Source organism: Pseudorca crassidens, chromosome 14 (assembly GCF_039906515.1).
Source record: "Pseudorca crassidens isolate mPseCra1 chromosome 14, mPseCra1.hap1, whole genome shotgun sequence".
Lineage (NCBI taxonomy): Eukaryota > Metazoa > Chordata > Mammalia > Artiodactyla > Delphinidae > Pseudorca > Pseudorca crassidens.
Window position 1 is genome coordinate 39,091,072 of NC_090309.1, and position 13,742 is coordinate 39,104,813.

Below are 13,742 nucleotides of genomic sequence, written 5' to 3' on the forward strand. Positions count from 1 at the left end.
ACTGAATGAAAAATTCAGTGAATATGTGCATGTCTTTTTTCTGGGAAAGAGAAACCATAGCTTTCATTGGATTCTTTAAGACATAAAGTATCATCCAAAAGTTAAGGACCACTAAAATGATGCTTTGAAGGTATACTTGAACATATAACTATATCAACATATATATGGATATAGATATAGTATATGTGTGTGTATGTATGTATGTATATACCCCCTTACTTTGATGTGCCTAGAAAGTGTCTGGAAGGAAACACACCTTCCAGACTGTTAACAGCAACTACTTCAGGGGAGAGAGACTTTTTTTGAAAGCAAAAGGCAAGGAAGACTGATTCTATACAATTCTATACTGATTTAAAAATTAAATAATCTTTAATAATTTTTAATGAGCACATGTTACTTTTTTTTTTTTTTTTTGGCTGCACCATGTGGCTTATGGGATCTTAGTTTCCTGACCAGGGATTGAACCTGTGCCCCTTGCAGTGAAAGCATGGAGTCCTAACCACTGGACAGCCAGGGAATTCCCAACATGTGTTACTTTTATAATTAAAATGTAAAAAAAAAAAATCTGACTTCTCTTCTACTGCACTGTGGGTAGACCATGTTGAGAAAACCGTAACAGTGAGGAAGTGGCTGCTACAGAATTCACTATAGACATTATTATAATGAATTAATGAACAAGAGTTATGTTGTATTTAGTAAGCTTGGGTCATGGTTGTCCAGCAAGGATAAGGATAATCTGCTGCCTGTCTGGGTACTGTGGACAGCCAGGAAGCCCCATGTGGCAGCAGACTCATCTTGCACATTGTCCTAGAGATGGGTGGCATTGAGTGAAGCCAAGGTAATAAGAAATAGCATCAGGCTCTACAAAGGACATTAGCAGCCTCAGCACAGAGACAGGTCTAATGTGGATGCAGGTTGCAAGTGACACTGGACCTCACAGCCCTCAAGGTCATATCTCCAAAGAAAAATCATCACTGGAAAAATTATCATCATCTAAACACAATGAGCTAAGACATAGGTTATTTTCTACAAGCACATTTTATTCTTTTGGTGAGTCTGGCAGGTAGAACATAGAGATGGAAGACAGTACCTTAAGGTCTCTTCCTGACGACGGCCTTGTACAAGTCCTCTGCCCTGTCTCTCCAGATGTTTCCCCATTTTGACAAGATGATAAAATAGCTTCTACAAAAGCCTCCAAATCGGTCATTTGGAGATCAGTGCCAAATTTTAGCCATGGTTCTAAAAATAGCCAGAATATGAATCATATAAAATTCCCCAATTTATTTTTATTTCTTTAATGTAAAAACAGTATAATAGCAGCATTAAGGATTTTAACTATTTTCATTATTCAGCCTAAATTCCTTTAAACTAGTAGTTTAATCTCTTATTCCACTGTGCAATCAAACCTATATTTCCCCCCTTCCCATTTCTCCCCCACCTCCATCCTGTAAATCAACAGAACTTGAAACCCTAACACTAGTAAGAAACAGAAAACTAGCCAAGAGCAGGTAAGAGAGAAACAAAAGGCCTACTTACAGTGCTTGGTGAGTAAAAGATGTAAATACCCGTATTTTACTATCTTCTCATGTACAGGCTTAGTATTTTATTCTGATAATATATGTACTAAACTTGTGAATTATGTTGGTTGGCACCATTTATCTGACAGGAAACAGGCCAAGGCAGGTTCCTTTTGCAACATAAGCTAGTGAGCACGGCATGTAGTTGTGACGTGGTAAGAGACGTTTATGGCCGTCCCCAGATAAGGGAGAACTGACTGCACTTAGATAAAAATTGCTATTTCTCAAATTTTGAGGTAAAAAACTGTACACTTTGCAACTAGAGTTAAATGCAAACTAATTATGTTCTATTTACGTTTTCCCTTCTGCTGGCTAAATCACCATCTAAAATATTTGAAAACCTTGGCTGGGAAGTTGGACAGTTAAGAATTATAAGGTGGCGACTGTCTCACAAAGGCCCATCTTTTCCAGCATCCTGTTCTTTTAGAAAAGTATCAAACCATTTCTGATCTGACTCCAGAAGGCCTTCTTCTATATCCTTGTCCCTTCACTGGTCTAGATATTTATTGTGTACTTCAGAAAACAATATTTTCTAACATCTGTTTAACATTTATTTTCCTTTAATTTCTATTATATTCTGTTTTCCAAATTTTCACTCAGGTCTAAAAAAAGAACTTCAATAATTACTAGCTTGACACAATGTCAGCTATTTAAGATTTCAGATACTCAATGTGATCGTTTGCTTTTCACCACCTGCTTGCACTTGGGAAAGACTAAGTTAAACTAAACTTTAAAATGCTGCAATTCCTTTTGAATCATCGTTAAAGCAAGACTGGGGGAAGAGAGGTTATATAAAGGAAAGAGGAGGCTATAATAGTCGAATTTAAGCCTCCACTGATGAAGCTGATAGGAACCAGAGCTTCCAAGAAAAGGCAGTCCTGAGAATAAGGCCAAATCCTTTGCTCCCTATCAACATGAAACTGCTGAAGTCTGGAGATTCTTTCTGACTTTATTTTGAAAGCAACGTTTGGCTTGTCTGTACTGTTTCTAAACAGACTAACGTTACAGTGCTTATGGTTTAAGCAGGGACAATTTCTACAAGGCCCAATTCAGGCTGAGGATTATTTTTATTTTGCTCCACATTTCCTGAACTCAAAATAAAGTGGTTTTAACCTAGGGTTATAGAGGTAGGAACCATAGTGGGGTCTGCTGGGACCCTTATGCCAGTTTTCTCCTTTCCTGGTCCTTTCTCCATGCTTGCCCCATCCCCAGGAAGGTGTCCTAGTATAAGTAAGTGCCCTTTGCAAAAATTTACAAAAACAGGTCAGTACCAGAAAATACAAAAAGCAGATAATATCCAATAGGCAAGAAAGGGAATGATTTAGTCGCATACTTTCTTAGAGGTAATACAAACTGATATTAACCTTTTTGGAGAGCAATTTGTAATGTTTATCAAAGTCTTAAAAACTGTGTGCTCTGTACATCAACTATACCTCAATAATAATAATAATAAAAAAACCCAAAAAACCCATGTGCTCCACTTCCAGGAATTTATTCAGGGAAAGTCAACTCTTCTTCTAGTCCTAGCCTTCTTTTTGTTATCTCTGTATATTAGGTTGATGGGTCATTTAACTCTTCTTAGTGAGTACTATATTTTCACAATAGACTATAATAAACATAATACTCCCTTGGCAATCAGAAAGTAAAAAATCACCAGTAAACATAAAACACATACAAACACACCCTGTCTGAAACCACCTGCATTCAAAAGTGTTTAGTGTTAAATATGGGGCCCACCTTCAGCAACCAGTTTCTTTTATTATTATTATCATTATTCTGAAAAATTCAGTATGCATTCACAGTTTTACCAATGACCTAGGGTTTGGGGATATAATAAAAAAGCCCATGTCCACTTTTGTGGCTATTACTTTCACAGAATGACCTAAATAGAGCTTCAAACCACAACAATGATGCCCTCTCCCTGTGGGCCCATGGACTGTTCCTTCAGGCCTCCATAGACTTTCATTGGAAATGTGACTCAATACTAACATGGTAGCTACAGTTCTTCCTTTCAGTGACATCTGGAATCCCATTATCTGATGAGATATTCTTTTCCTCCATTTTACAGCAGGAGACATTATCTAAATTCTCCTGGATCACGTGACAGTAGCCCTGAGAACAGAAAGCAAGTTTTAATAGTTCTTTCGCCAAACCACGCGCCTTTTCTGAATCTATTTACCATACTGTTTCAAGATGTTTTCTGAAGGGTCCACAGGGGCTACATTTAAAACTTTCTGGTTATTGTCTGCTAACTGCTGGGATGGTTTTAATCAGAGAGGAAGCCAAATTTTCTGCTTGGGTTTTGGAAAAGCTCCTAAAATGTCTTTAAACTGATTTAGGAGAAAATGCTTAACAGAAGAGGAATTATTACTGCCCTGGAATAAACTCATTAGAACTGACATATGCTGTAACCACAGACCAAGAGCACTACATTTTTGGGACACATTACATCCCAAAGGCAACTGAAGTTTCTAAATGTTATCAGTGTCAGATGACAAAACCTGTTCAACAAGGACCATAGCCTCAATGTACTAGTTGACAGTTCCTCCTCTTAGAATATTCTTGGTGTTTGGTATAACTTCTCTACCAGGACCTAGTTTGTTTGTTTATTTATTTATTGGGTACGTTGGGTGTTCGTTGCTGCACGCGGGCTTTCTCTAGTTGCGGCAAGCGGGGACTATTCTTTGTTGCGGTGCACAGGCTTCTCATTGCAGTGGCTTCTCTTTGTTGCAGAGCAAGGGCACTAGGGGCGCGGGCTTCAGTAGCTGTGGCTCACAGGCTCAGTAGTTGTGGCTCGCGGGCTCCAGAGCGCAGGCTCAGTAGTTGTGGCACACGGGCTTAGTTGCTCCACGGCATGTGGGATCTTCCCGGACCAGGGCTTGAACCCGTGTCCCCCGCGTTGGCAGGCAGATCCTTAACCACCACGCCACCAGGGAATTCCCAGGACCTAGTTTTTATGCTAGTTTTCTTGAAGAAATTGTCTTGAAAAAGTTTTATTTGATGACTTAGGTAAAATTTTCTGAGGTAAAGACCTCACATCACTTCAAGAGACATTTTCCCTTCCCACAATCCTGACTTGAGATAAGTGAAGGGAGACCCTTTATGATAAGGCCAATTTAGTTCTAGGTTCCAGAAAAGCCCAAGTTTCTCAGTAGCTCAGATCAAACCAGACCCCCCAAGATTTAAGCAGAACTAATACAAATGCCTCAATCAGTTCCAGAAGCATCTCATGTCTTACTAAGGTCAGTAAACCTCTTCTAGGTTAGGCAGGCTCCTCTAGGCCTCAGCTCAGGCCATATTTGGTCAGCCTTGACCAAATTTATACATGATTTATCATGTATAAATTCCTATAAGCCTACCCAGGAATAAGCCACCATAGCAAGGGTTTCTAAAGCTGATCCCACCCCAGTCCTACTGAATCCAAGTCTCTGTGGATAAGGTCCTTAAGGCCTTTTTTTAAAAAAAATGCTTTTCTGAGTGCCTCTGTATGCTGAAGTATAAGAACGTCTGCAGTAGATCAACTATAAGAGTAAATGAAAGGAAGAGAGAAAGAAATCGCAGCAAGCTGAGGCAGGCAAGATTTGAACTTGAGGATTTAATACTATTGGGGGAATAAGATTTTTTTTTTAAAAAAAAGCAGGTCCCTGGGGAGGGATCATGAACACCTTTGCTTCAACAGCTCCATCTTCAGCTAGGCTGGCTGCATCAGTGTGCTGATACTTTCTTCTACCTCCGAGAGCTTCTTCAGGACTTCGGTGACCTTGACCTCATCAAACTCCAAACACAGAAATTCAGATTCCTGGAAGATATAAAAGGATATTTTAGACAAGACCCTCAAGATAGCCAAGGCTCTGGATCTGGTGTGACCTAGCTCCAAAGCCCAGGGCCCCTACCCAGCAAGCCTGACTCAGGCCTCAATACCTAAATGATATTTTATCCACACAACACCCTAAATGAAACTACTTCTATGAGGTATTTCATAAATGCTAAAGAGGTATACAAATGTCTGGTGTTCTCTTTAAGAGGCACATGAGAAGCTCTTCTTGTCTGTCATCACATTTAATCCCATAATAATTTTTAAGGTAAGTACTTAAGTATTGCTGTTTTATAGATGATGACTCTGAGACACAGGGAGGTTAACCTGTATCACAAAATCAGAAAAAGGCAGAGTCAGATTGTGAACTCCCAGCTCTGGCTGACTCCAAAGTCCATGCTGTCTCCATAGCACCCTGTAATAAAAACAATGGAAGGAGGATTTAGATTGGCTCTGTGTTTGCCTCGGAATTGGGCTACCTTGGATTTAGTGGTTATACTAGAAATTGTGACAAGCTGTGAACAAGTTGCTTGGGAAACATCAACCAGATAATTGAAAGATAACCAGATCTTAAAACAGCCTTAAACATTTCTGAGGCCTTTCCACTTGCTACAAGCCAACTCTCCCAAGATTTCCCTCAAAAACATTCCTCTCAATAACTGTTAGGATCAATCAACCCCAAATTAGGTAGAAATCAAAGGAAAAGGCCTTTAAAGTGTGGTGACAGAAATTCCATGTAACACTGGACAAATGCTAGGTCCACACTGTCTTGAGAGACAAGGGAAAAGTATAGGATTTTAAGAGTGACCATATTCAAGATCCCAAAGAACAATAACCATGTAATTTTAGAGCAGTATGAATTCTTAGAGACCATATAACCCAACTAACCTTGTTTTTCAGGTTATGAAATTGAGGCCCCAGGCATGTTAAATGACATGCCTATTATCCCTGTTTGTTGATGGCACAGTCACCAGATCAATGTTCTTTTCTCTATATTTTCCTTTCTAAATACATGGCATTCCCCACCCCCATTCAAAGTGGCAGGCAAAGGAAGACCAATAAGCATCTTCAGAGGGAGGGAGTCACTCTGTCATCAGCTAGAAGAACCTTCAGGATCTGACTTTGTAAAAGTACCTTTGCTGTTGGTGAGCTGCTGTGCTGTGTCTATACTGATGGCACTGAACATCACCCAGGAGAAACAAGTACAGAGGGGGAAGAAGGGGCCTCTCAGATGAGAGTCTTTCAAAGGGAGGAAAAGCAGCTTTCCCTGGCTACAAGGAACTTTTTCCTCAAACATGTATTTAAATAGGAAAGGGGTATAGTCTCATATGTGAGCTTAGAAACTGCCAGGTTTTCATTTAGTCGAAAGCAAAAACCAATTAAAAAAAAGAAAGATGCTCCTGTGTTTGAGCTACAGGCAGGGTTATCTCCTTTTGGAAATAAGAGCAAATGTATGGCAAATTAGGTACTTCACTTGGCTAAATTAAGAACAGGTCTCAGATTTGAAAGCCTCTTATTCTTCATTCAGTTTTATTGAGCTCTTTAGCCCAACTTTAAAACATTTAAAAATATTTGGCCTTTGGAACAATGGTCTAGAAACTAATAATTACCAGAGTCTAACATATATATTTAAGAAACTGGCAGAAAAGATGATGTAATCCATGTTTCACCTCAGTGAGATACAGTCAGTTACAATAATAAATCACCTCGATTTCCATTTATATGGGAAGAGCCTATCAAGGACGATGTACATAGAGATAGGAAAACCTGAGCAAAGTTTATTAATAAATAGCCAGGGTCTTTTTTGACTGAAGGTCATTAATTGGTTATGTTTCAGTATTCAAATTATCTTTGATTGGACCTCTAAGTATTAATGAAGCTTGGTTTACTTTTAAGGGGAATCAAATACTAGAGAGAAAAAGCAGGCTAAACAGAGTCCAAAGTTAAACAAATATTTTCCACACACTCCCAACCTTCAACTCTCTCCCCTGGAAACAATGCACACTAACAGTCTTAGAAAGACACATGTAACCATACATTACTCTTGAAGAAACAGTTTACCTGAAACTATATTATCAAGGCCTAGCTTCATCTAGTTATGTCATCAAAATATTTTATCAGGGGCTTCCCTGGTGGCGCAGTGGTTGAGAGTCCGCCTGCCGACGTAGGGGACACGGGTTCGTGCCCCGGTCCGGGAAGATCCCACATGCCGCGGAGCGGCTGGGCCCGTGAGCCATGGCCGCTGAGCCTGCGCGTCCGGAGCCTGTGCTCCGCAACGGGAGAGGCCACAGCAGTGAGAGGCCCGCGTACCGCCAAAAAAAAAAAAAAAAATATATATATATATATATATATATATATATTTTTTTTTATCAGGAATTCAGGGGCCTTTAAACTGGGGCTTAACAGGTGGAGCTTTGTTCAAATTTTGCATTTGGCTGGGGTGCCCTACAGAAAATACATCTAAAACACTTGAAAACATCTTTAGAAATGCAGGTGATGCTTTTCAAGCCAGACGCAGAAAGTACAAGAGCAATCTGAAACACTTGATTTTTTTCTCAAAGTCACCCATCTTGATCTGGTCATACTGAGCGATGATAAGACTAAATTCCTGTACTTAAATATCTGAGTCAAGAGTTAGAACCTGCTTCTTAGCAGAGTTCAGATACATCATGGGATAGAGCCAGAAAATGGTTATCAGGTGAATAAGCAGGTGCATCATTATTAAGAATATGTACTTTGTGATCACAGTGAGTATGGCAGTGTACTAAATTCAAGGGTTTAAGTAACTATTCCAAATTAGAAAAGAAAGCAAAGGTAAAATATTCAAATATTCTTTCCAAGTACAAAAGCTAAACATTCATAAAATCCTAAGAAGAGACCTTTGAGAGGCCACCCTCTCCAAACTAACAACAAAAAAAAACCTAGCTAGCTTTTTTTTTTTTTTTTTTTCCTAGCTAGCTTTTAATGACTTCTAGGGAAGGACATCTTACATGTTCCTAAGGAACTCCTTTCCCAGGTAACCACTCTGACATTCTTCAGGAAACTCTTACTTGTCAAACCTAAATCTTTAATGGTTTAGCTTAAACTTGTTTCCCAACAGGGTCAGAGAGTATAATTGATTATTATTTTATATAAAATTTGAAGGCTGTTATTAAGCAAATGTTTGGTTTCTCCATCTACATACTATTAAATAACCTCTCTGTGTGTACTGTCCATTTAAATGACCTCCTTATCTAGGTCCAGAAGCATACCCTGACCAATTCTTTGGCAAAACAATACTACAGTGACAAAATGCTAAAGATAGAAAATAAAAAGGACTATGACTTAATAAATACCTAAATAGAACCATTTAGAATAAACTGAACATAAGAAAAAATAGAAATCTTATAGCCTATCTTCTGTATTATTTCCCATGCAGTTTCCATAAAGCCTTATCCCCAAATTATTGGTCATATTTAGCATTAGAATACAACTTTGGCAAATTCTAACATGTTGTGGCCTCTTAAAAATTCTAAAGTTGGGGGATGGAGGATGAGAGTGCGAAAGGATGCCTTAGGATCCTGCTAACCAATACTGATTCAGAAGGCCACATACAGGTGACCAGCTTTCATAAGGCTATTCCAATTCTTCTTTTGGCTTCATTTATTGACACAAAGGGACTCTTGGCTGAGCACAAACTTTTAGCCATGAAGCCTATCCCTCTGTTTGGGCTGTCCTTTCCTAAACTTAAATTAACCCTCTGAGCTGCAGCTCTGCCACTCTGTGTCTTCTGGAGAGAGAAAGAGAATGTATGGCAAAGGTCAAAATTGGCAATAGTGTCCTGAAGATCAATTACATAATAAATAAGATACCCAAAGGCTTTGAACATTGCCCACAAGAAAAGTTTAAAACAGCTTCATGAGTAAATCTGTGTTCGCCACTCAATCCCATACTTTCTGCAGCTTTCTCAGAATTATACCAATACTGCTCCTAACTCTTTCAGGAGACCTCAAAATAGCTTCTCTTGGCAAAGAATCCTCCAAGTTACTTCATAAGGGACCACTTATCCAAAATTAAAATGTTATAGTTCCCTGAAAACTGTGCTGATTATTCTCTACTTGTCTTTTCATAGCCATTCTCCACCTTTCTCTGCCTTATTCCAGGTCCTAAAGATTGTCATTCCTTTGTTCTCTGGCTTACAGTTGGGTTCTGACAAGAGAAGACAGAGGTCAGGACATTTATTCTCTTACCCCCAACTCCCTCTCCTCTGCCATTTCCAGTATTTTCTATGTAAGGGTATCATTTCTTTATTTCCTACTTTACTTCTGGCCTCAATCACTATTTCAGTATAAACAGGAGTTTCTTCAGACTGTGAAAGTACATAATCACCAAATACAAACTCCAAAGATGAGCACAGCAAGAATTTTTATCATGACTAAGTTGGCAGAAAGGCTGCCCTCTAAGTGATAAATATGATAGTATGAACCAGAACCAGTATTTAATTTTTTCTATCACTTGATATTAAAATTATAACAGCATTTTGATATTAAAAAAGAAGAAAAAGAATAATAGTAACAACAACCGTGTGAGATGACATTTCATGAAGAATTTGCATCAAGGGTCTTGATACCAGACACATGGCCTCATCTCTACAACCTGTTCTTATACCCTATATCTAAAGCAATGGATAGCTTATGCTGTAGCTTAAAACAATACTTTCCAAAAGAAAACTTGTGATTTATAATGTTTTTTAATCTTTCAACGAACATTTTTAGCAATACATAATTACAACCAATGGTCCTTACTCAGGCCATTTTTAATCCTGAGGAAATCCTCATTTCAAATATAATAGCTGACAAGTCCTACATCTACTGTGTAAAAAGCATGATAAAGCAATTTTCCAAAAGGGAAAAAAAAATTATACTGTAAATCACGAAGCAAATTATGCTACTGAAGATCAGAAAATACTAAAATCAGACTCTTTTGGAAGCTACGACTGAAACTTAATGACCAAGGAACTAAATTAAAATGATTCACCCCAAAATTCAACAGATGTCCATAATGTGCTAAGACCATATGTGGGACTAAGACATGGTACTTTCAGAGCTGGAGCAGCTTCTAGAGGAAGTATTTATCCATATTCCTGCAATCTCCTAGAAGAAGAGAGAGTATTACCAGTGTAGTATAAAAGCATTAACCATCACTGGATAACAATTACTGAGTTTGCTGGTGATGTCATTCAGGCATTTCAAAACACTTTTGTGAGGACAACCTGACAATAGGAGTTTAAAGTGCTTAAAAAAATTAAAAAGTCCCGACTCTCACCAATTCTTATTACATTAAAAGATAAACTTTATGAGAAAACATGAATTTTTAATCAGCTAACTAGAAACTCAAGGGAGAAAACAGACATTAGGTATCAGGGAGTTTCAGATCTACCACAGATATAAGTTACTGCTAAACAAATCTAAGGCACCTAACTTCAACTTTCCAAGTGGTGCACACAAGTTTTATATAAAGTGGCAAAAATTTTAAATAAAATAACATCAGATCTTCATTATTCAGAAACCTATTATCTGGGTCTCTGCTGCTTGACTTCCTCCTCCTTTTTGGTCCATCTTTTAAGTATTTCTACAAGATGGGAAAAGGAAGTGAAATTTAAACTGGTTAGTATGACTAAATCACAGCAGCTCTGCAAAAAGTTTTATAGAAAAGGAAATTAGAGGAACTTTAACTGTGACTTCACATAACTACTTTTGAAAATCATACCCATATGGTAGCAATTTAAGCCAGAAAGTTCTTCTTATCCCAAATATTTCCCTTCCTTTAGTAACCAGGACTACTGTTCTCAGCCTAGATAATGTCTTTAAAACAGAAATACTCCCAGGAGAGGTAATACAAAAAAGTCATTAACAGCTTTCTACAACTTAAATCAAGAGATTTATTTTCCTCCAGAAAGGATGAACCCAAGTAGCCTGCCCTAAATCATAGGGTACCTACTATTAAGAGGGACTGGGGGAAATGGTATGAATAGGTAGGGCATAAAACATAAAAGTAGGAAAATACCAAAGGCAAATCCTTCTCCTTATCACATAACCCATATCAGATGCACAGATCCATAGATGAAGTATCTTAAGCTAGTCAGATCCCAGATCCATACTCTCCGTGCCTTTCTAATCACCTGATCACCCGGGTCACTAGGCACCAGGAAAACCTAGTGAACCTTATAAAGGGGCATTAGCAAGACAATCTCAATGAAATCCAAAGGCTGAATTTACACACACACATCCTTCTGCTGGGGTGCTTTCATTTTCATCTGCAGGCTCAGGGCCTGTGACCCAACAAGGCAATGAGATCCCAAGAACACTGTCCACTCAAAGTTGTTTGAATTTCTAAGAAGAGAGAAAGTGGGAATAGGCCAAGAACAGGACCCTGAGATTCTTTTGGTTGAATATTTCTTAGCTGGAAAAAATCTAGAGCTATGACCTAGAAGAAAACTGGACATGCCTGTCCTGCCAATGTGTGGTCAAAAGGAAAATGTATTTTGGCCCAGGCAACCTGACTTGTTTCTGAAAGGGAGAAAATAGTTTTGACCTTGCAAGAATGAGTGGTTCTTTCATTGGCCAAATTCTGTACTGCTAAACCAAGACTATCACTATTCTTCTTCCTCCAAAGATTTCAAAGCAGGCTGACACATATCTGCTCCTCTTCAGTGTATAGTGAAAGGTAAAGGTACCACATCAATCTTCATTTTACCACTCAAACCAAAAGAAACCCAGAGACTAGCCCCACTTACATGAAGCCCAGAATTCCCAGCTCTTTGATTCAATCCATTGCCCACTAACACCTACATCTGACCCTCAATATGGACACTTTCAAACCTGATTAGTGTAGATTTAACAGAGTAGAATGGGAACTAATTAGAAATACCCGATTTTGTACTGATTTATATAAGCATCAAGACTTACACATTTAGTATTTTAGAAATACCCAAAAAGGAAAATAAAATGGAGCCAAGTTATGTAAACACTAAAAGCTCAATACAATTAGATCATTGGCTGATTTCTACAAAATATTGTGCTCTACTTCATTTTACAACTTTTCATTTTCAGCTGGATTTAATATTCAGCTGTTAAGATTTTCTGTATTTTAAAAAACTGTGGCTGAAAAATATTTGGGTAAAAAACTAGTTTTAGGTGCTGTGGTTTGATCTTTAGGAAATAATACAGAATTTTGGCTAAGTAGAACTAGTTTCCACGTGACAATGGACAAAGAATCAGAGCAACAACTGCTAGACAGCTGAAAAGGCAAATCACGCTGAAGGAAGGAGAAATTTCACTTAAATTTTAGAGAAACCAAATGACAAAACTCTTTAGCACATGAGAAGGAGTGTTGCTAATTTTAGTTTGAAGTTCACATTGGGGCCCCTCATCATTCCTGATGAGGTACATTCCAGAGCAAACTCATTTGCAAACAACTTTGACAAACAAACTAAAATATATTTACATGAAAGGAACAGAGAAGATTAAAAAACAAAAACAAACAAAAAACCCCACCTTATCCAGAGTAGCTCATTCAGGCAATACCATTAGTTAGGCAGGAACAAAGTATGCAATGGCACTTGCTTTCTAAGGGGTTCTTGATAACCTAGAGATTAAAATGGGGGAAACACCTTAATATGTCCAATAAAAAGACAAGAGTGTGGCAATGAATGACAAAATCCTTGGCAGGGGAAGAAGACAACTAGAGGACAACTAGAGGACGTCTAATTAGAGGCCAATGCCATTGCTCTGCCAATAGCACCATCTATCTATTCCCAGCTTTCTCAATGTGGTTCCTTTTAAGTCATTCATGATAGTACAATTAAGCAGAAATAGGCATAGTTATAAAGCAGCATTTCCCTTGGCCCTTCTTTATGTAAGGAGGGCAAAGGTTGAAATGACTAAGGATAAGAGGACTTTTGAATTCAGAAAACGCTGATTTAGGGAGAAGAAGTTTTGGATGAATTTTTTTTTTTTTTTTTGGCAATGTTGTGGAGAATGGGGATTAATTTTGTCGGATTTCCAACTAACTCCAAATACAGTAACACTCTGAGGCACTGGACGTTGGAACCTTCATTTTAACATTTGAATTCGTGGGGGACACAATTCAGTTCATAATAATCCCCAGTGCTTGGAGTGTACTGTGTTATCAGGCATCCCCTAAGTGCGGTTATGATGATGATGATGATGATCTCACACGAGTCTAGGTTTGCTGTTCATATCGTACAGAAAAGAATTTCTAATAATCCAGAAACAAGAAACACACACACACACACACAAGCTATCTGCTGACTGCTCAGATCTGCCAGCCCAGTTTGGCAGAAGCCATAT

General features: G+C 38.3%; 1 protein-coding gene and 1 long non-coding RNA gene across 5 annotated transcripts in view; one reads left to right on the plus strand and one right to left on the minus strand.

Moving 5' to 3' along the window:
* LOC137206201 (uncharacterized) overlaps window positions 1-13,742 on the plus strand; it is a 75,449-nt gene that overhangs the window by 56,790 nt on the left and 4,917 nt on the right. The window lies entirely within an intron of this gene.
* COMMD1 (copper metabolism domain containing 1) overlaps window positions 5,154-13,742 on the minus strand; it is a 160,859-nt gene continuing 152,270 nt past the window's right edge. For all 4 annotated transcript variants that reach the window (XM_067704941.1, XM_067704942.1, XM_067704940.1 and 1 more), the window contains one exon: window positions 5,154-5,376. In XM_067704941.1, the coding sequence (XP_067561042.1) occupies window positions 5,322-5,376 (55 nt within the window). In that variant the 3' untranslated portion in view covers window positions 5,154-5,321. The remainder of the gene's footprint in view (window positions 5,377-13,742) is intronic.